This window comes from Salmo trutta, chromosome 5 (assembly GCF_901001165.1).
Source record: "Salmo trutta chromosome 5, fSalTru1.1, whole genome shotgun sequence".
Lineage (NCBI taxonomy): Eukaryota > Metazoa > Chordata > Actinopteri > Salmoniformes > Salmonidae > Salmo > Salmo trutta.
The window spans coordinates 21,633,919-21,656,062 of NC_042961.1; the positions used below are offsets into that span (position 1 = coordinate 21,633,919).

At 43.2% G+C, this 22,144-nt stretch overlaps 1 protein-coding gene across 2 annotated transcripts; it reads right to left on the bottom strand.

Moving 5' to 3' along the window:
* Positions 1-5,559: 5,559 nt before the first annotated feature.
* wbp1la (WW domain binding protein 1-like a) lies at positions 5,560-21,936 on the bottom strand. Of its 2 annotated transcripts, none has more exons than XM_029752951.1 (4): positions 21,601-21,936; positions 8,633-8,730; positions 7,989-8,153; positions 5,560-6,355 (listed from the first exon to the last, which is right to left on the bottom strand). In XM_029752951.1, the coding sequence occupies exons 1-4, from the start codon at positions 21,633-21,635 to the stop codon at positions 6,240-6,242; spliced, it is 414 nt and encodes a 137-aa protein (XP_029608811.1). In that variant the 5' UTR covers positions 21,636-21,936; the 3' UTR covers positions 5,560-6,239. The 2 variants fall into 2 exon arrangements, with proteins under 2 accessions (XP_029608811.1, XP_029608810.1); XM_029752950.1 differs by having other exon boundaries at positions 8,633-8,735; positions 21,601-21,929.
* Positions 21,937-22,144: the final 208 nt, after the last annotated feature.

Consider the following 22,144-nt stretch of genomic DNA (forward strand, 5'->3'; position numbering starts at 1 on the left):
CCACTGATCTTTAAAAATTCAAATATATTGGTATTTTTCTTAAATAATTCCGTATTTCTTCTAAAATACATTGAAATTGAAAAAAATAACTGTCTACACACCTTGTAATTGGATTTACAACATTGCAGAACCCACTTTTTTTAAGGGAACCTTAACCAAATGGCATTAACATAACTATTGTCACCCTGGAGCAAGTACTTGGTTGTCCACAGCCTTTGGCCAAGATAACTACCGAAAAATGCTCCTTGTAGCAGCAACTTTCTACTGCCAATTTCGCCCATTCTTCAGTTGCAAATTGTTACAATAATTGAATGCTGTTGTCAGATCTTGCCATAGGTATTAGATGAGATTCAGATCTGGACTCATTGCTGCCACTACAGAACATTCCAGCATTTATTCTTCAACCATTTCTAGGTGCTTTCTGATGTGTGTTTGGGGTCGTTGTCCTCCTGGAAGACCAACAACTTTCAGCAGAGACCCAGTTTTTGAACACTGGGTTGAATATTGGACTACAAGCCCTTTGATAATCCACTGACGTTTCTGCATAGGCTTCTGTTTTTCAACACCAAACCCACCACTGGTATGCATGGCCAGAGCTCTATTCTCATGTCATCTGACAATAGCACCGGTTCCAATCCAAGTGCCAATGCCGTTTATCAAACTCCAGGCGGTGCTAAAATCAAATTACATAAAACTAAAGTTCTTTGGCCAAGCATACCAGTGGTGGGTTTGGTGTCGAAAAACTGAAGCATATGCAAAAAAGTACCTTATACCTACGGTAAAATGCATCTTTGATGTTATGAGGCTATTTTGCATCCACTGGTCCTGTGGCCTTTGTTAAGGTCAACGGCATACAGTTGAAGTGGGAAGTTTACATACACTTAGGTCGGAGTCATTAAAACTTGTTTTTCAACCACTCCACAAATTTCTTGCTAACAAACTATAGTTTTGGCAAGTCGGTTAGGACATCTACTTTGTGCATGACACAAGTAATTTTTCCAACAATTGTTTACAGACAGATTATTTCACGTATAATTCACTGTATCACAATTCCAGTGGGCCAGAAGTTTACATACACTAAGTTGACTGTGCCTTTAAACAACTTGGAAAATTCCAGAAAATTATGTCATGGCTTTAGAAGCTTCTGATAGGCTAATTGACATGATTTGAGTCAATTGGAGGTGTACCTGTGGATGTATTTCAAGGCCGACCTTCAAACTCAGCGCCTCTTTGCTTGACATCATGGTAAAATCAAAAGAAATCAGCCAAGACCTCAGAAAAAAAATGTAGACCTCCACCAATCTGCTTCATCCTTGGGAGCAATTTCCAAACACCTGAAGGTACCACGTTCATCTGTACAAACAATATTACACAAGTATAAACACCATGGGACCATGCAGCCGTCATACCGCTCAGGAAGGAGATGCGTTCTGTCTCCTAGAGATGAAGGTACTTTGGAGCGAAAAGTGCAAATCAATCCCAGAACAACAGCAAAGGACCTTGTGAAGATGCTGGAGGCCATAATGACCATCGTTATGTTTGGAGGAAAAAGGGGGAGGCTTGCAAGCCGAAGAACACCATCCCAACTATGAAGCACGGGGTTGGCAGCATCACGTTGTGGGGGTGCTTTGCTGCAGGAGGGACTGGTGCACTTCACAAAATAGATGGCATCATGAGGCAGGAAAATTATGTGGATATATTGAAGCAACATCTCAAGACATCAGTCAGGAAGTTAAAGCTTGGTTGCAAATGGGTCTTCCAAATGGACAATGACCCCAAGCATATTTCCAAAGTTGTGGCAAAATGGCTTAAGGACAACAAAGTCAAGGTATTGGAGTGGCCATCACAAAGCCCTGACCTCAATCCTATAGAAAATTTGTGGGCAGAACTGAAAAAGCGTGTGCGAGCAAGGAGGCTTACAAGCCTGACTCAGTTACACCAGCTCTGTCAGGAGGAATGGGCCAAAATTCACCCAACTTATTGTGGGAAGCTTGTGGAAGGCAACCCAAAACGTTTGACCCAAGTTAAATAATTTAATGGCAATGCTACCAAATACTAATTGAGTGTATGTAAACTTCTGACCCACTGGGAATGTGATGAAATAAATAAAAGCTGAAATAAATCATTCTCTCTACTATTATTCTGACATTTCACATTCTTAAAATAAAGTGGTGATCCTCACTGACCTAATACAGGGAACTTTTACTAGGATTAAATGTCAGGAATTGTGAAAAACTGAGTTTAAATGTATTTGGCTAAGGTGTATGTAAACTTCCGACTTCAACTGTAATTAACTTTACCCAGTAGCACACCAGGACATTTTAGATAAAAACCTGTTTGCCTCTGACAGGAGGCTGGCACTTGGCCACACGTGGATCTTTCAGCAAGACAATAACCCCAAGCACACATTAATATCCACAAATAAATGGTTAATTGACCACAGAATCAACATTTCGCAATGGCCATCTGTCTCCGGACTTGAATCCCATTGAAAACCTGTGGTTTGAATTGAAGAGGGCAGTCCATAAGCGCAGACAAAGGATATCAATGATCTGGAAAGATTCGGTATGGATTGATGGTCTAAGATCCCTCCCAATGTGTTCTCCAATCTCATAAAACATATTATAAAAAGGCTCAGTGTCGTTATCCTTGCAAGGGGAGGGTGCTAGTGTATTGAAAACAGGGGTGCCAATTATTTTGAACCCTATATTTTAGCATAGGTCATTATTAGCTTATTTATTTTATGGTCTTCATCAAGGGTGCCAATAATTATGGTCTATTTAGAACTCTGGCCATGTACACTTGAGACACCTCACTTTTGTTTCTCAGGGGTAAGTAAGGTTGAAAATACTGTATCCCTGAAAACCAGAAACATCCGCTTTCTACCGACTCAGCAGAGAGTGGTCTGTCTATGGATGCCACATTCAGAGCTTTGCATTCAGAGCTTTGCATATAGAATAGTGAGACTAGCCATTGCTCATTTGTCATATGGTATAGAGAACTACAAGGTAGCATCACTCCTGCAATACAACATTTGCAACAGAAAACAGTTTTTAAGTACACCAGTGGATACAGGCAGGGGCGCAACTTTCACCTGGGACATGCCCCCCCCACCCCAGTTTTATCATTGGAATGTGATACAAAACGAAGAAAAGGTATGCTTTAGGACCATGCGGACTCCTCCGAGCTGTCGGTAGGCTGTTTGGAGTGTTTATCCGACTGGATAAAAATAATAATAGTAATAATAATAATAATATTAATAACAAAAATGTCCCCCCCACTTCTAAAACCAAACTTGCTCCGATGGATACAGACGTTGAAAGAGTTAAAAAGCTTCCGCATGCTCCAGTTCGGCTAGCCGAACGAGTGGGCTCACATACTCCCTTAAAATATCTTCACTTGAAAAACTCGAAAAAGCGGCAGTAGTACTGTTTGTCCATCTTGAGACGCCGTAGCCAGTATGCACTTCCTCATAATAGTCAGAATTAATCTAAGATAACTCAAGAAATCTGTCATTCATTTTGACGTTTTTTCAGAGGAAAACTTAGTTGTGCAATTTTACATCTAACTAAGATGTTTGGTGCAGTATTCTCAAGTGAGCTGATCGTGGAGACACCAGAGGGAGCACGCCCCCATCCACACTGACAGGGCCGCAGTGGAGGTGAAAAGCTTCAAGTCCCTCAGTGTACAAATCACTGACAATCTGAAATGGTCCACCCACACATATAGTGTGGTGAAGAAGGTGCAACAGCGCCTCTTCAACCTCAGGAGGCTGAAGAAATTCCCTAAGACCCTTACAAACTTTCACAGATGCAACAATGAGAGCATCCTGTTGGGCTGTATCACCGCCTGGCACGGCAACTGCACCGTCCACAACCATATATATATATATATATATATACACACTATATTTATACTCTGGACTTTGCTCGCCCTAATATTTATATATTTCCTAATTCCATTCTTTTACTTTTAGATTTGGTTGTATTGTTGTGAATTGTTAGATATGACTGCACTGTTGGAGCTAGGAACACAAGCATTTCGCTACACACGCAATAACATCTGTTAAATGTGTGAATGGACCTATTTCTCTATTTGGATTGGTGGATACATCTCATTATTTTAATATCGTTTTCAATATTGTTGACGTCAACCACCTGTTTTCAATGGAGAAAGACGCTCATGTCATGAATATGCAAAATTATCTTTAGACAACTTCGATATAAAGTGTTTTTTCTCAAAGTTGCCGAGATGTCACGTGTCCTACCTTCTTTTAATAGTACACTAGTAACAACCTAAGCATTACGAAACTTTTATCAAATAAACCTCACATAGTCTCTCATTGACCTCCATACAAAAACTCATCGCTTTTGTGAAAGAAACGAAACATCGCAACCTGCTGGAGAAGACAGCTTTTTGGCCAAGTTGGGCTTCGCTTCTACAAATAAAGGTTGATTCGCTACCACACACACATCGGAAACTCTGTGAAGTTAATTTGGAGCGAGTTAAGTAATTACATGTTTAATTTCATTAATAAGACCCATGTATCTACAATGAAATATGTAATGTTGTTATTGTTATTGTTATTACTCAAATGAAAACAAAACTGCTGAATTAGTCTTTCTTCATTCTCTCTGGTAAATGTTGTATACACAAAAACACATATTGGAAATCTGTTCCCAAATCAATATATTTTTACATGAAATCCAATATTTTATAAAATCTCTAGAATTAGTCAAAAACAAACAAAAAAAACGTATTCTTACAACACTACCATAGGTTTATACAATTGTAACCCCTGACCTTATTCTATTTATTTTAACTTTTGAAACTCAATTAATGTGTAGTGAATGTTTTTATATATATATTACTTCAATGTTCTTTTACATTTCTTTAGAGAATTATTGTTATATATATATAGTAATAATAATAATAATAATAATAAATAAACCCACATCGGAAGTACAGTCATGGCCTAAACAGGACTTCTGTGAGGATGGGAGCTGCTCTACTACTCTATAGAGATGTCTGAAACACAGTTCCCAATAAGGCTACACAGTATTAATCAAAGCATTCAATCATTTAATATATTACAGAAAGGCTACTTAACAAGACTTCGTGATTCCTTAGTAAAAGGGAGTTCTGAAGACACATTACAATAACCGAGACACATTAAACCGATCATATTCACGGTTTCAAACATTAACTTCCGCACTGCATAGGTGTGTGAATTCTTGTGCAATAAATGTGGTGTCTCTTTAACATGAGGTCAGATGATGATGCTCCATGTTAATCTAAAAATGAAAAATAAGAATACCTTGTAATCCTTCTTGGCGCATCTCTCTTGCTTTGTTCATTCCGGTTGTGTATATTCCTACATCATATGTTGATGTTAGGCTGTGTATCTCATTTAGTCATGTATGTCTTGTCTGAATAAATAAACGATAAATATATATATATATATATATATATATATATAAAACAGCGGCCTCTTGTGTTTATATATATATATATATATATATATATATATATATATAGAAAAAAAACACAAGAGGCCACTGTTATGCCTGAATTCGACCCAAAACCAATGAGGAAGTCTGCAGTATTGAAAGCGGTTCTATGAAACCAATTTGTACCTCCAGCAAAGCCCTCAACAGTGCCAGCCCGCTTTTAGTTTCTATTCAGTACGACATGCCATAAATTCACCATTTGAACTGTGCAGAACTCTGTAATATACTGGCCTTTGTGTGGCTCAGCAGTGAGACTCCAGGCTTTTAGGGTCAGTGCATCACCACCTTAAAATAGGGCTACATATGACACGGCTGCATTACAGAGGAATGCACATTGTGATGCAAGCATTGTGCTACTTTCTTCTAAGGAGGGACACATTCACAGGCACACACACACACCTCTCACTCACAGGTTTGGGGGATCAACTCTGAGTCTCTATGTCTGTGTGTATATTGGTGTCTGTGTGGATCTGAATCTGGGGTCTGCATCTATCACAGATGTTCTCTTCCTCCTCCCTTCTCAGCATGCCTCTTCCTCCTCCCTCCCAGAGTTCCTGGTTATCACACACCTCGATTGGCGAGTCGCCTGTAAAGCGCAGGTACCTGCCCAACGTCGAGTTATTGTTGTCAGGGAAACCATTGCCATGCTCCCCCTGTGTAGACACGGGGGGCGGCAGTGGGGGTTGTGTCTGGGGGTGTGGTGGTGGTCTGGGGGAAGGATGAGGGCAGTCAGGGTGCTGGGTGGACAGAGAGGCTAACTGGAGGGGGACTGTAGGGAGGGGGAGGAGGGGCAGTGCTGTCAACTACCTCCTCATAGGTTGGTAGCATGTAGTCAGGCAGGAATCCTATACAACGAGAGAGGGAAGGAGAGGATATTAATTGAAATGTCTTGATATACAGTACCAGTCAAAAGTTTGGACACACCTACTCATTCAATGTTTTTTCTTTATTTGTTCCTATTTTCTACATTGTAGAATAATAGTGAAGACATCAAAACTATGAAATAACACATATGGAATCATGTAGCAACCAAAAAAGTATTAAGGGAAAGGGAGATACCTAGTCAGTTGTACAACTGAATACCTTCAACTGAAATATGTCTATTACATTTAAATTAAACAAATCAAAATATATTTTATATTTGAGATTCTTCAAAGTAGCTACCCTTTTCCTTAATGAGAGCTTTACACACTATTGGCATTCTCTTAACCAGTTTCATGAGGTAGTCACCTGGAATGCATGTCAATTAACAGGTGTGCCTTGTTAAAAGTATGGTATTTCTTAATGTGTTTGAGCCAATCAGTTGTGTTGTGACCATGTAGGATTGGTATGCGGAAGATAGCCCTATTTGGTAAAAGACTAAGTCCATATTATGGCAAGAACAGCTCAAATAATAAGCAAAGAGAAATGACAGTCCATCATAACTTTAAGACATGAAGGTCAGTCAATAAGGAAAATGTAAAGAACTGCCGTTGCAAAAACTGGCTCTCATGAGGACCGCCACAGGAAAGGAAGACCCAGAGTTACCTCTGCTGCAGAGGATAAGTTCATTAGAGTTACCAGCTTCAGAAATCGGCAATTAACTGCACCTCAGATTGCACCTCACAGAGTTCAAGTAACAGACACATCTCAACATCAACTGTTCAGAGACTACGTGAATCAGGCCTTCATGGCGGATTGCTGCAAAGAAACCACTACTAAAGGACATCAATAAGAAGAAGAGAATTGCTTGGGCCAAGAAACACAAGCAATGGACATTAGACCAGTGCAAATCTGTCCTTCGGTCTGATGAGTCCAACCGCCGTGTCTTTGTGAGACGCAGAGTAGGTGAACGGATAATCTCTGCATGTGTGGTTCCCACCGCGAAGCATGGAGTAGGAGGTGTGATGGTGTGTTGGTGCTTTGCTGGTGACACTGTCAGTGATTTATTTAGAATTCATGGCACACTTAACCAGCATGGCTACTACAGCATTCTGCAGCGATACGCCATCCCATCTGGTTTGCGCTTAGTGGGAGTGCTGCATCAGATGACCTGGCCTCCACAATCACCCGACCTCAACCCAATTGAGATGGTTTGAGATGAGTTGGACCGCAGAATGAAGGAAAAGCTGGCAACAGTTGCTCAGCTTGTGGGAACTCCTTCAAGACTGTTGGAAAAGCATTCCTCATGAAGCTGGTTGAGAATGCAAATGGGTGGCTACTATGAAGACTCTAAAATATATTTTGATTTGTTGAACACTTTTTTGGTTACTACATGATTCCATATGTGTTATTTCATAGTTTTGATGTCTTCACTATTATTCTACAATGTAAAAAATAGTAAAAATAAAGAAAAACCCTTGAGTGAGTGTCCAAACTTTTGACTGGTACTGTATTTACACATTATATTGACATGTAGGCCTATAGTACTATGTATTGTACCATAGTCACTGTGCTGTGTCACGCATACAAACGCTACAGACAGACACAGGCACTCACTGAGATAGAGGGGGAGATGCTGTGTGTTGTTGTGGGCCTCTCTGTATACAATAAGGTTGATCTCATTCTGTCTCCTCTGCTGCTGGAAGCTCTGCTTGTACCGCCGGTGCTGAGACACACAGCAGCACATTAATATGATGATGAGAGTCCACACCAACCAGAACCCTGAAAACAGAGCTAAGTGTTAATGCAATGGCATCCATTTTCAACAGATCTGTAGGTCTCAAACCTCTGACACACACACACCTCAGTGCTCAGGATCATTTGTTAAGCGCAACATAGGCCTAAACAACAAATGAAAAACTGTACCAGAGTAAGTACCTTTAAAGCCCATGCAGTCAGTCTTGAGTTATTATAAAAAGGGACTGCACCAGTAACATGAGACTACAACCCTGCCTGTAAACAACTAGAGCTACCCTCTCACAGTATCAATTTAAGAGTTACACAACCTACGGAGACAGAGGATAGACAGGGAATACGATATGAGGAGAGGATAGAGGGGGAGAGGAGATAGCAACAGGCTCACACAAATAACTCTGGTTAGGCATACACTGTATGGAGGAGAGGAGACATGGAATAAATAGTACAGGGAGAGAAAAGACAAGGGTGAAAGGGGAACAGAGAGAAGGAAGCTGGTAACTCACACCAGAGCTCATAGTAGTAGCTGCAGCACTGAGACTCTCCACAGCAGTGGTCTGATTCACACACATAACTCTGGTTGTTGTCTCCATGGCACACCAACCTGCTCTAAAAGAAAAGCACAGAAACGTACATCATTGATTCATGATTTTCCATTCTAACATTGAGAATCAGGTTTTCCGCACGACAAGCGGTACCGGAGTGCTAAGTCTGGGACCGAAAGGCTCCTGAACAGCTTCTACCCCAAAGCCATAAGACAGTTAATTAAATGGCTACCCGGACTTTCTGCTTTTCACCCCCTACATACATTTACGTATTACCTCAATCAGTCACCCACCAAACCATCATGTACATATTACCTTACTCAATCAACCACTCCAACTACCTAGTACCCCAGTACACTGACTCGGTACCGGTACTCCTTGTATATAGCTTCGTTATTGTTATTTTATTGTGTTATTTTATTATGTTACTATTTTCTTTTTATCTATTTGTTAATTTTTGTACTTTTTAACTGCCTTGCTGGTAAAGGGCTTGTAAGTAAGTATTTCACGGTAAAGTCACACTTGTTGTATTATGTGCATGTGACAAATAAAATTTGATTTGATTTCCCAACAGCATTTCAAGTCTAAGTTCAATGTTAGAACATTCGTAGGAGCATCATTAAATCTCCGAGCATTTTCCCCTAAACTAGGGGTACTCAACTACTATTTTAGAAGGTCCAGTGACACAAATTTCCTAGGTGGCAAAGGTCCGGATGGATATCGCCCTTTATCGGCGCTGTGGTAATAAACATAGTCATCTACGTCTTAGGAAACATGTTGTTATATAAAATGTACATTAAATACATTAAATGAGACTAAGAATTTGAATTAATTACAACTTCTTTCAAATGTAAACATGTGCAACATTGCATCAACATGGCTGACGAACAAAAGTGGTTGCAGAATTGTCTATGCAAGAAAGTGCACTGTGAACCATTGTACATGGGCCTTGAATATATTATATATACTGCTCAAAAAAATAAAGGGAACACTTAAACAACACATCCTAGATCTGAATGAAAGAAATAATCTTATTAAATACTTTTTTCTTTTCATAGTTGAATGTGCTGACAACAAAATCACACAAAAATAATCAATGGAAATCCAATTTATCAACCCATGGAGGTCTGGATTTGGAGTCACACTCAAAATTAAAGTGGAAAACCACACTACAGGCTGATCCAACTTTGATGTAATGTCCTTAAACAAGTCAAAATGAGGCTCAGTAGTGTGTGTGGCCTCCACGTGCCTGTATGACCTCCCTACAACGCCTGGGCATGCTCCTGATGAGGTGGCGGATGGTCTCCTGAGGGATCTCCTCCCAGACCTGGACTAAAGCATCCGCCAACTCCTGGACAGTCTGTGGTGCAATGTGGCGTTGGTGGATGGAGCGAGACATGATGTCCCAGATGTGCTCAATTGGATTCAGGTCTGGGGAACGGGCGGGCCAGTCCATAGCATCAATGCCTTCCTCTTGCAGGAACTGCTGACACACTCCAGCCACATGAGGTCTAGCATTGTCTTGCATTAGGAGGAACCCAGGGCCAACCGCACCAGCATATGGTCTCACAAGGGGTCTGAGGATCTCATCTCGGTACCTAATGGCAGTCAGGCTACCTCTGGCGAGCACACGGAGGGCTGTGCGGCCCCCCAAAGAAATGCCACCCCTCACCATGACTGACCCACCGCCAAACCGGTCATGCTGGAGGATGTTGCAGGCAGCAGAACGTTCTCCACGGCGTCTCCCGACTCTGTCACGTCTGTCACATGTGCTCAGTGTGAACCTGCTTTCATCTGTGAAGAGCACAGGGCGCCAGTGGCGAATTTGCCAATCTTGGTGTTCTCTGGCAAATGCCAAACGTCCTGCACGGTGTTGGGCTGTAAGCACAACCCCCACCTGTGGACGTCGGGCCCTCATACCACCCTCATGGAGTCTGTTTCTGACCGTTTGAGCAGACACATGCACATTTGTGGCCTGCTGGAGGTCATTTTGCAGGGCTCTGGCAGTGCTTCTGCCTGCTCCTCCTTGCACAAAGGCGGAGGTAGCGGTCCTGCTGCTGGGTTGTTGCCCTCCTACGGCCTCCTCCACGTCTCCTGATGTACTGGCCTGTCTCCTGGTAGCGCCTCCATGCTCTGGACACTACGCTGACAGACACAGCAAACCTTGCCACAGCTCGCATTGATGTGCCATCCTGGATGAGCTGCACTACCTGAGCCACTTGTGTGGGTTGTAGACTCCGTCTCATGCTACCACTAGAGCGAAAGCACCGCCAGCATTCAAAAGTGACCAAAACATCAGCCAGGAAGCATAGGAACTGAGAAGTGGTCTGTGGTCCCCACCTGCAGAACCACTCCTTTATTGGGGGTGTCTTGCTAATTGCCTATAATTTCCACCTGTTGTCTATTCCATTTGCACAACAGCATGTGAAATTTATTGTCAATCAGTGTTGCTTCCTAAGAGGACAGTTTGATTTCACAGAAGTGTGATTGACTTGGAGTTACATTGTGTTGTTTATGTGTTCCCTTTATTTTTTTGAGCAGTGTATTTAAAAAAAAAATTAAGTGCATGTATTGTGGAGTACAAAGGAGAGTTGAACAAAAATAATCATCTGAATGCACAGATTATCACTGTGGGCCATGCAATATTCATGTATATGTCACGCTGGGCCTTGCCCCGCATTAATGAGAGAAATTACACTTTCTGTTTATCACACCCTGGTCTGTTTCACCTCTTTGTGCTTGTCTCCACCCCCATCCAGGTGTCACCCATCTTCCTCATTATCCCCAGTGTATTTATACCTGTGTTCTCTGTTGCCAGTTTGTCTTGTCTTTTCTTACCAGCGTGATTTCCCATCTCCCTGCTTTCTCAAGTTCTGTTTCCTAGTTTTCCCGGTTCTGACCATTCTGCCTGCCCTGATCCCGAGCCTACCTGCCGTTCTGTACCTGCCTGACTCTGACCCAGTTACGAACCTCTGCCTGTCCTGACCCCAAGCCTGCCTGCTGTTCTGTACCTTATTGACTGCCCTGGATTACGGACCTCTGCCTGCCTTTGACCTGTCTTTTGCCTGCCCCCTGTTTGGGTCAATAAACATCTGTGACTCTAGCTGTCTGCATCTGGGTCTTATCCTGAGTTCTGATAGTATGAACTGGCCCTGACTAACCCAGCAGACTCAGACCAGCTCCACAATGCTGTCTCACCGCAAGGAGCCACCATTGGAAGACACAAGGAGTTTTTTATTTATTTATTTCACCTTTATTTAACCAGGTAGGCAAGTTGAGAACAAGTTCTCATTTACAATTGCGACCTGGCCAAGATAAAGCAAAGCAGTTCGACAACATACAAAAACACAGAGTTACACATGGAGTAAAACAACATACAATCAATGATGCAGTAGAAAAAAAATAAGACTATATACAATGTGAGCAAATGATGTGAGATAAGGGAGGTAAAGGCAAAAAAAGGCCATGGTGGCAAAGTAAATAAAGTATAGCAAGTAAAACACTGGAATGGTAGATTTGTAGTTTGAAGAAAGTTCAAAGTTAAAATATAAATAATATGGTGCAAAGGAGCAAAATAAATAAAATAAATAAATACAGTAGGGGAAGAGGTAGTAGTTTGGGCTAAATTATAGATGGGCTATGTACAGGTGTAGTGATCTGGGAGCTGCTCTGATAGCTGGTGCTTAAAGCTAGTGAGGGAGATAAGTGTTTCCAGTTTCAGAGATTTTTGTAGTTCGTTCCAGTCATTGGCAGCAGAGAACTGGAAGGAGAGACGACCAAAGGAGGAGTTGGCTTTAGGGGTGACCAGAGAGATATACCTGCTGGAGAGCGTACTGCAGGTGGGTGCTGCTATGGTGACCAGTGAGCGGAGATAAGGGGGGACTTTACCTAGCAGGGTCTTGTAGATGACTTGGAGCCAATGTGTTTGGCGACGATTATGAAGCAAAGGCCAGCCAACGAGAGCGTACAGGTCGCAGTGGTGGGTAGTGTATGGGGCTTTGGTGACAAAACGGATGGCACTGTGATAGACGGCATCCAGCTTGTTGAGTAGGGTATTGGAATCTATTTTGTAAATGACATCGCCAAAGTCGAGGATTGGTAGGATGGTCAGTTTTACGAGGGTATGTTTGGCAGCATGAGTGAAGGATGCTTTGTTGTGGAATAGGAAGCCAATTCTAGATTTAACTTTGGATTGGAGATGATTGATGTGAGTCTGGAAGGAGAGTTTACAGTCTAACCAGACACCTAGGTATTTGTAGTTGTCCACAAATTCTAAGTTAGAACCGTCCAGAGTAGTGATGCTGGACGGGCGGGCAGGTGCAGGCAGCAGTCGGTTGAAGAGCATGCATTTAGTTTTACTTGTGTTAAGGAGCAGTTGGAGACCACGGAAGGAGAGTTGAATGGCATTGAAGCTCGTCTGGAGGGTTGTCAACCTCTTATGGCTAGGGGGCAGTATTTTCACGGCGGATAAAAAACGTACCCGATTTAATCTGATTATTACTCCTGCCCAGAAGCTAGAATATGCATATAATTATTAGTTTTGCATAGAAAACACTCCAACGTTTCTAAAACTGTTTGAATGGTGTCTGTGAGTATAACAGAACTCATTTGGCAGGCAAAAACCTGAGAAGATTCCAAACAGGAAGCGCTCTCTCTGACCATTTCATGGCCTTTTTGATCATCTCTAACAAAAACAGGGGATCTCTGGCATGACGTGACACTTCCTACGGCTCCCATAGGCTCTCAGAACCCGAGAAAAAGGTGAATGACGTAATTCCAGGCCCTGGCTGAAAAGCATTAGCGCATTTGCTAAGTGGTCTATCAGCGGACAATGGGACTCAGGCTCGTGCACGAGACGACCCAGTGTTTTTATTCTTTCGTCTTTTAACGGATACAACCACTCCCGGTCGGAATATTATTGCTTTTTTACGAGAAAAATAGCATAAAAATTGATTTTAAACAGCGGTTGACATGCTTCGAAGTACGGTAATGGAATATTTAGAATTTTTTTGCCACGAAATGCGTCGTGCTCGTAACCCTTCTTTACCATTCGGATAGTGTCTTGAACGCACTAACAAAACGCCGCTATTTGGATATAACTATGGATTATTTTGAACCAAACCAACATTTGTTATTGAAGTAGAAGTCCTGGGAGGGCATTCTGACGAAGACAGCAAAGGTAATAACATTTTTCTTATAGTAAATCTGACTTTGGTGAGTGCTAAACTTGGTGGGTGTCTAAATAGGCTAGCCCGTGATGGCTGGGCTATCTAGTCAGAATATTGCAAAATGTGCTTTCACCGAAAAGCTATTTTAAAATCGGACATGGCGATTGCATAAAGAAGTTCTGTATCTATAATTCTTAAAATAATTGTTATGTTTTTTGTGAACGTTTATCGTGAGTAATTTAGTAAATTCACCGGAAGTTTTCGGTGGGTATGCTAGTTCTGAACGTCACATGCTGATGTAAAAAAGCTGGTTTTTGATATAAATATGAATTTGATTGAAGAAAACATGCATGCATTGTATAACATAATGTCCTAAGGTTGTCATCTGATGAAGATCATCAAAGGTTAGTGCTGCATTTAGCTGTGGTTTTGTTTTTTGTGACATTATATGCTAGCTTGAAAAATGGGTGTCTGATTATTTCTGGCTGGGTACTCTGCTGACATAATCTAATGTTTTGCTTTCGCTGTAAAGCCTTTTTGAAATCGGACAGTGTGGTTAGATAAAGGAGAGTCTTGTCTTTAAAATGGTGTAAAATAGTCATATGTTTGAAAAATTGAAGTTTTCGGATTTTAGAGGAGTTTGTATTTCGCGCCACGCCCATCATTGGATATTGGATTAGGTGTTCCGCTAGCGGAACGTCTAGATGTAAGAGGTTAATTAACACAGTGTCCAAAGAAGGGCCAGAAGTATACAGAATGGTGTGGTCTGCGTAGAGGTGGATCAGAGATTCACCAGCAGCAAGAGCGACATCATTGATGTATACAGAGAAAAGAGTTGGCCCAAGAATTGAACCCTGTGGTACCCCCATAGAGACTGCCAGAGGTCTGGACAGCAGGCCCTCCGATTTGACACACTGAACTCTGTCAGAGAAGTAGTTGGTGAACCAGGCGACGCAATCGTTTGAGAAACCAAGGCTACTGAGTCTGCCGATGAGGATGTGGTGATTGACAGAGTCAAAAGCTTTGGCCAGGTCAATGAATATGGCAGCACAGTATTGTTTCTTATCGATGGCAGTTACGATGTCGTTTAGGACCTTGAGCGTGGCTGAGGTGCACCCATGACCAGCTCTGAAACCAGATTGCATAGCGGAGAGGGTGCGGTGGGATTCAAAATGGTCGGTAATCTGTTTGTTGACTTGGCTTTCGAAGACCTTAGAAAGGCAGGGTAGGATGGATATAGGTCTGTAGCAATTTGGGTCAAGAGTGTCACCTCCTTTGAAGAGGGGGATGACAGCAGCTGCTTTCCAATCTATGGGAATCTCAGACGACACGAAAGAGAGGTTGAACAGGCTAGTAATAGGGGTTGCAATAATTTCGGCAGATAGTTTTAGAAAGAAAGGGTCCAGATTGTCTAGCCCAGCTGATTTGTAGGGGTCCAGATTTTGCAGCTCTTTCAGAACATCAGCTGAATGGATTTGGGAGAAGGAGAAATGGGGGAGGCTTGGGCGAGTAGCTATGGGGGGTGCAGTGCTGTTGAATGCAGTAGGGGTAGTTAGGTGGAAAGCATGGCCAGCCGTAGAAAAATGCTTATTGAAATTCTCAATTATAGTGGGCTTATCGGTGGTGACAGAGTTTCCTATCCTCAGTGCAGTGGGCAGTTGGGAGGAGGTGTTCTTATTCTCCATGGACTTTCCAATGTCCCATAACTTTTTAGAGTTTGAGTTGCAGGAAGCAAATTTCTGTTTGAAAAAGCTAGCCTTGGCGTTACTGCAATGTCTTATGGAGGGTCTCCATACCCTAGCAGAACGCCATGACCAGGCGTTCGATACATTGCTGGAGCAATTCCGCAGATTCCCTACTGGGCAGCGGGTCACACCAGTAATCTCCCAGCCTACCCCAGTGTCCCGAGAACGCTGCTTACCTCCTCAGGAGCGCTACGCTGGCTTTTCTCTCCCAGCGCTCCCTCATTTTCACGCTGCAGCCTTCTTCGTTCCCCTTGGACCGCTCAAGGATAGCGTATCTCAATGCTGATGTCCGGGGGGCACTCACCTGGGCTACGGTGGTGTGGGAGCAACAGTCCGCTGTCTGCCTCAGTCTGGAGGAGTTTGCGGCGGAAGTGCGGAAGGTGTTTGATTCTCCGTTGTCCGGGAGAGAGGCTGCTCGTAAACTGCTCCGCCTACTAGGGATGCAACAGTACAGTGGGATCATGGTTCGGTATGTATCATGTTTTGTGGGCCACGGTAACGGTATGGTTTCGGTATCTTTATATTTAAGGAAAAAAATAAACACATCACCCTTTCTGCAACACGTAGCTCTTCATCTCCCAATCCAGTACATAGAGAACCGTCACAGTGAGGTAGCTTTGAGTTGATCTGGAGGTCCAGCTACCAGTGGAGAGAGTTAGATAGGGTGTCTGTGTCAATTCCTTTTCAATTTCTCTCTGTGATGTTTCATAGAGTTTGGGAATTACTTTTCTGCTGAAATGTGTGTGGGAGGGGACATTGTAATGCGGTTAAATTTTTTCCATCAGGTGACGAAATCCTGAGTCTGTAACCACCAAATAGGGCTGCAAATCTTTGGCTATGAAAACCCCCACTGCTTTCGTTATTTCTTTATGTTTTTCAGAATTTGTTGAAAATTATTGTTGGAAGGCAGCAGTGAGAGATTGTGTTTTCACTAACAAGTGGACTCTCCTTGCTCCAGGTCCACCTGCAAGGGATAGGCCGGGTGATGGCGAGTAAATGACACATGTTAGAAGTGTTTCCACTCGAGTAGCCGACAGTGACAAAAGCAATGCTTGCAGACTGTACTTTCTTTGTTTATGGTCTTCTTACCCTCGTCATCATATTGATTGTTGAATCCAAAATGTTCTCACACAGCAGATTTGAAAGGCGCCGGTGCCTCTTAAAATTTGCTTCTCTCTGTCTCGCTAGTGCTCGCCATTGTCACGTTGGCGCTGAGAGAATATTCGTTTTTAGTTTCCCCTCTCTTCATGGGGCCCCTTTAGGGAGGTTTCCTACTGAGATGTCATTGCAAATCGTCCATTGGTTGTTTAAGGTGGAGAGGGTTGCGGTCACTGCGGTTGCCACATTTTGAGACATTGCTGTGGAGTAAAGTTTGTCAGCTCTCAGGAGCCCCCTAACAGCCTGGGGCCCCAAGCAGTTGCCTGCCTTGCCTGTTCACAAGGTGCGTGTCTAGTTCTGTGGATCTGAATATACAACGTGTGTGTAGTCTGCAGTGCAATAAGCAACTTTTAGAAATTATAGGAAAATGACAGGCATATCGTAATTCCGCGGTCACGTGTGAGTATTGAACCATAGGGTGCGTACCATTGCATCCCTACCAGCTACGTCACGACTTCCGTAGTGTGGCAGACTACGCGGTGGATTTTCGCATGTTGGCGGCTGAGAGTGCCTGGAGCTCGGAAGCATTGTTCGGCATGTTCCTTCATGGATTATCGGAGGTGATCAAAGATTAGCTTGCAGCCCGGGAGCTGCCCATGGACCTTGACTTCATCATAGTCTTGACCATCCGGATTGATGGGTGGCTTCGAGAACGTAGGAGGGAGAGGGAATCTGTGCCCTGTCGCCCCCTTTCACCCTTGATTCCCACCTCGCCTCCGAGGAATCCCGGAGACCCCCGAAGTCTACATGTCCAAGTGAACCCAACGTCACCCGAGTTCTCTCGGGAATTACAGGGGGCTGCTTGACTCGCCTCCTTCGGTGTCCATGCACCTGGGCAGTGCTAGATTGACTCCGACTGAGCGTTTATGCTGACTCCACACCCAGAGCTGTCTATATTGTGGAGCTACGGGACATTTCTTAGCTACCTGCCCATTAAAAACCCAGGCTCATCAAGAAGGGGCGAGTACTCTGGTGGGCCATACAGATAACTTTTCCTCTCCCCTTACTCGCACCCCTTTCTATGCCATCCTGCTGTGGGGGAACCTGTCACACAGCCTTGGAGGACCCACAGGCTGTTGGTGAAAGACTGACAGTACACACAACTCGCATAGAGTTTCGGTTACCCTACCGGGACCTGGGAAGATGCAGTAAATTTGCACAACACGACTAAGCCAATTTTGCGAGAAGAAATAAGAAACAGTGCGTGGTCGTCCTCCCACGGTGACCTACGCAGAGGGAGAGGGATATAATCCATACTTTCAACCGTACTGATGGTCTGAAAGGTATGAGGTAGAACTGCAGAATAAAGTCGACTACAAATACAAAGTTGCCAATGTCTTTGCAATTGATACAAACAAGCGACGTATAAAAAAATATGCTTCAAATGAAAACCGAGATCACAGCACTAAAATATAAACATCAATCATATTGAAATACATTTAATGTTCAATCAATTGAGTTCTATTTTGCTACTTGTAGACTACTGTCTGTAATTTATCTCAACATACACTGCTCAAAAAAATAAAAAATAAAGGGAACACTTAAACAACACAATGTAACTCCAAGTCAATCACACTTCTGTGAAATCAAACTGTCCACTTAGGAAGCAACACTGATTGACAATAAATTTCACATGCTGTTGTGCAAATGGAATAGACAACAGGTGGAAATTATAGGCAATTTGCAAGACACCCCCAATAAAGGAGTGGTTCTGCAGGTGGGGACCACAGACCACTTCTCAGTTCCTATGCTTCCTGGCTGATGTTTTGGTCACTTTTGAATGCTGGCGGTGCTTTCACTCTAGTGGTAGCATGAGACGGAGTCTACAACCCACACAAGTGGCTCAGGTAGTGCAGCTCATCCAGGATGGCACATCAATGCGAGCTGTGGCATGAAGGTTTGCTGTGTCTGTCAGCGTAGTGTCCAGAGCATGGAGGCGCTACCAGGAGACAGGCCAGTACATCAGGAGACGTGGAGGAGGCCGTAGGAGGGCAACAACTCAGCAGCAGGACCGCTACCTCCGCCTTTGTGCAAGGAGGAGCACTGCCAGAGCCCTGCAAAATGACCTCCAGCAGGCCACAAATGTGCATGTGTCTGCTCAAACGGTCAGAAACAGACTCCATGAGGGTGGTATGAGGGCCCGACGTCCACAGGTGGGGGTTGTGCTTACAGCCCAACACCGTGCAGGACGTTTGGCATTTGCCAGAGAACACCAAGATTGGCAAATTCGCCACTGGCGCCCTGTGCTCTTCACAGATGAAAGCAGGTTCACACTGAGCACGTGACAGACGTGACAGAGTCTGGAGACGCCGTGGAGAACGTTCTGCTGCCTGCAACATCCTCCAGCATGACCGGTTTGGCGGTGGGTCAGTCATGGTGTGGGGTGGCATTTCTTTGGGGGGCCGCACAGCCCTCCATGTGCTCGCCAGAGGTAGCCTGATTGCCATTAGGTACCGAGATGAGATCCTCAGACCCCTTGTGAGACCATATGCTGGTGCGGTTGGCCCTGGGTTCCTCCTAATGCAAGACAATGCTAGACCTCATGTGGCTGGAGTGTGTCAGCAGTTCCTGCAAGAGGAAGGCATTGATGCTATGGACTGGCCCGCCCGTTCCCCAGACCTGAATCCAATTGAGCATATCTGGGACATCATGTCTCGCACCATCCACCAACGCCACGTTGCACCACAGACTGTCCAGGAGTTGGCGGATGCTTTAGTCCAGGTCTGGGAGGAGATCCCTCAGGAGACCATCCGCCACCTCATCAGGAGCATGCCCAGGCGTTGTAGGGAGGTCATACAGGCACGTGGAGGCCACACACACTACTGAGCCTCATTTTGACTTGTTTTAAGGACATTACATCAAAGTTGGATCAGCCTGTAGTGTGGTTTTCCACTTTAATTTTGAGTGTGACTCCAAATCCAGACCTCCATGGGTTGATAAATTGGATTTCCATTGATTATTTTTGTGTGATTTTGTTGTCAGCACATTCAACTATGTAAAGAAAAAGTATTTAATAAGATTATTTCTTTCATTCAGATCCAGGATGTGTTGTTTAAGTGTTCCCTTTATTTTTTTGAATAGTATATTTCATGATGTGTAGCCTAACATGCGCTCAATGATGTGCGGTGATTTAGTGCATTTTTATCGGGTAAGCATTAGAATAAGCTGCCTCAATATTTGCAGCCGTAGGTGGTCATATCACTTCAGGAGCTAATCCATCGTCTGTATTGTGAAATAATTATAATGTTAAGGAAATGCTAGATCCTTTCTTCAGATCCTGTCAACACACGCTCCAACAACGCACAAGCGACCGTTCTCTCTGTGTGGTGTTTTGGGAAACGCATGTTATCTTCGGCTGTTGTAGGAAAGATTGTAAACCTAAATTCCATTGCTATCAGAAACCGGGTCCTGGGCAGTTAGTCTACATCCTAGCTATTATTGTAATGAGCTCCGCCTCCAAACAAGACCTAATTTCTTTGGTCCGGACCAGACCAAATCTGAAACAATCATAGACGTCTATGTTTCACAAGTTTGAACATCACAGTAGAGTACGGTACATTATACTGTACTCTACTCTAGTGTGCTCTACTGTACTGCACTTTACTGTACTCTGCTTTTCTTTATTGTAACATTACTGTACTTAGTATTAGGATTCCCATTAGCGGTATTATTTTATAAGGATCCCCATTAGCTGTTACCAAGGCAGCAGCTACTCTTCCTGGCGTCCAATAGATGAAACATCTCATCAAACAAAACATTGAGCATTATACAAATTTACATTGCTCCATTATAATATTACAATACTACATTACAAAGAATAATGTGTGGGTGTGTGTAGAGTGTGTGCTTTAGAGTGTGTGTGTGTGTGTGTGTGTGTGTGTGTGTGTGTGTGTTTTCTTCTCTACTGTACTCTACTGTGCTCACCAAACTTGTGAAACATAAACATCTATGATTGGTTCAGATTTGGTCTGGCCAGGGTGAATGATAAAATTTCAAATACTTTTCAACGTCTATGGACGTCTGGTGTTGGTCGGTGTTCAGTGGGTGAGAGTGCTTGTTACATTAAATGGAAAGAGGGTAGCTGGTAGGTGTCATGGTAGGTGTCAGTAAGAGCCAGGAGAGGTGACATTAACTGGAGAGAGAGAGAGAGAGAGAGAGATAATTATGAAAAAGAGAGCAGCAGAGAGATAGAGAGGCAGGTAGGGGTTGTCCAGACAGTTCAGTCTTGCTTTGACCACCAGATGACAGAAAGCTGAACATAACAGTATGCCATTGTAGCCAATTCAATTGCAGTAATACCATTACTGATTTTTCAATCCCTTTTTTAATCACCTAAAAATTCCTAAACAAACTTGATATCAGCAAAAACACTAACTTATTGGTAGGTCTACCTTTACTTGCTACATCTGTGAACTTTCATTATCCTCCCTCCTCATGAGGGAGAGAAATTAGAAAATATATTTGGTTTTTGATAACGGAACTACAAGGCACAAGGAAGCCAAGGTTTCTTAAACTTACAGAGACAAATCATTTCTCCAAAACGAAATATGTGTTGATTTTAGTTGGCAGGCGTCTTTACTTCAACATTATTGTGTTTTGATGTATTTCAAATACCTTGTAAGACTTTTTCTGGTAAATGTTTTCTAAAACCCCTTTTCCATCTCTTTGACCAGAAATCAAAGCCTTTGTTTATTCCTAATTTTTAGGACAGAACATTTTTGAAAAATGTATGTATCCCTTAATTTCTCCAATATCAACTCTTAGCTTTCATTTGACACCCAATTTGACATACTCCTATGAACTTCACATGTTCGTGCTCATGGGTCCTTTCAGATGGAAATGCCCTGTGTTAGCGTACCTGTGTAATTTCCAGCAACAATGCCATGGTCCCATCAATGCTCTCGGCTGGGATAACAAACCCAACAAAATATGCAGGAGAGAGGAAGAGGAGGGAGGCGACCAAAGGAGGGCAAGTCAGGAAGAATTTTGTGTTGAGCTTTTCCTTTTTTTGCACTGCATGGATCACTGGAGTGGTTGAATGCAGCATTGCTGTATGGTACACTCAAAATGTCTTGTCGTTGTGTTGCCAGCAGCACAGAGTGAGCAGCAACCCAAAAGAGGTCTTGATTTAAATGCAACAGAACCCGTCTGGATATAGACCCCCAATATGGTGCCAGGGAATGCAAGTAAACAGGGCAACAGAGGCCAGTTTAAGACCCAAGCCCCTTCTCTCACAGTCTCACATAGACACACGCACACCCTAACCGACACTCCCATGTCTGACCTATGTAGTCACAATTTTAATTGCAGCCTCGAAAATTGCAACTGCAGTTTGACAAGTAGATGTCACGCAATCACAACAACTGCCAAGCAGCCCTGAATTTAGATTAGCCTCACTCCTG

What these genes read in the sequence shown, in the direction of transcription:
- wbp1la (XM_029752950.1), bottom strand. Translation starts at nt 21,789, where the DNA reads ATGCTGCATTCAACCACTCCAGTGATCCATGCAGTGCAAAAAAAGGAA. An exon ending in TGTTGCTGGAAATTACACAG is followed by an intron (nt 8,736 to 21,600) that starts GTACGCTAACAC and finishes CTTTTCTTTTAG; the next exon opens with AGCAGGTTGGTGTGCCATGG. An exon ending in CTACTACTATGAGCTCTGGT is followed by an intron (nt 8,154 to 8,632) that starts GTGAGTTACCAG and finishes CTCTGTTTTCAG; the next exon opens with GGTTCTGGTTGGTGTGGACT.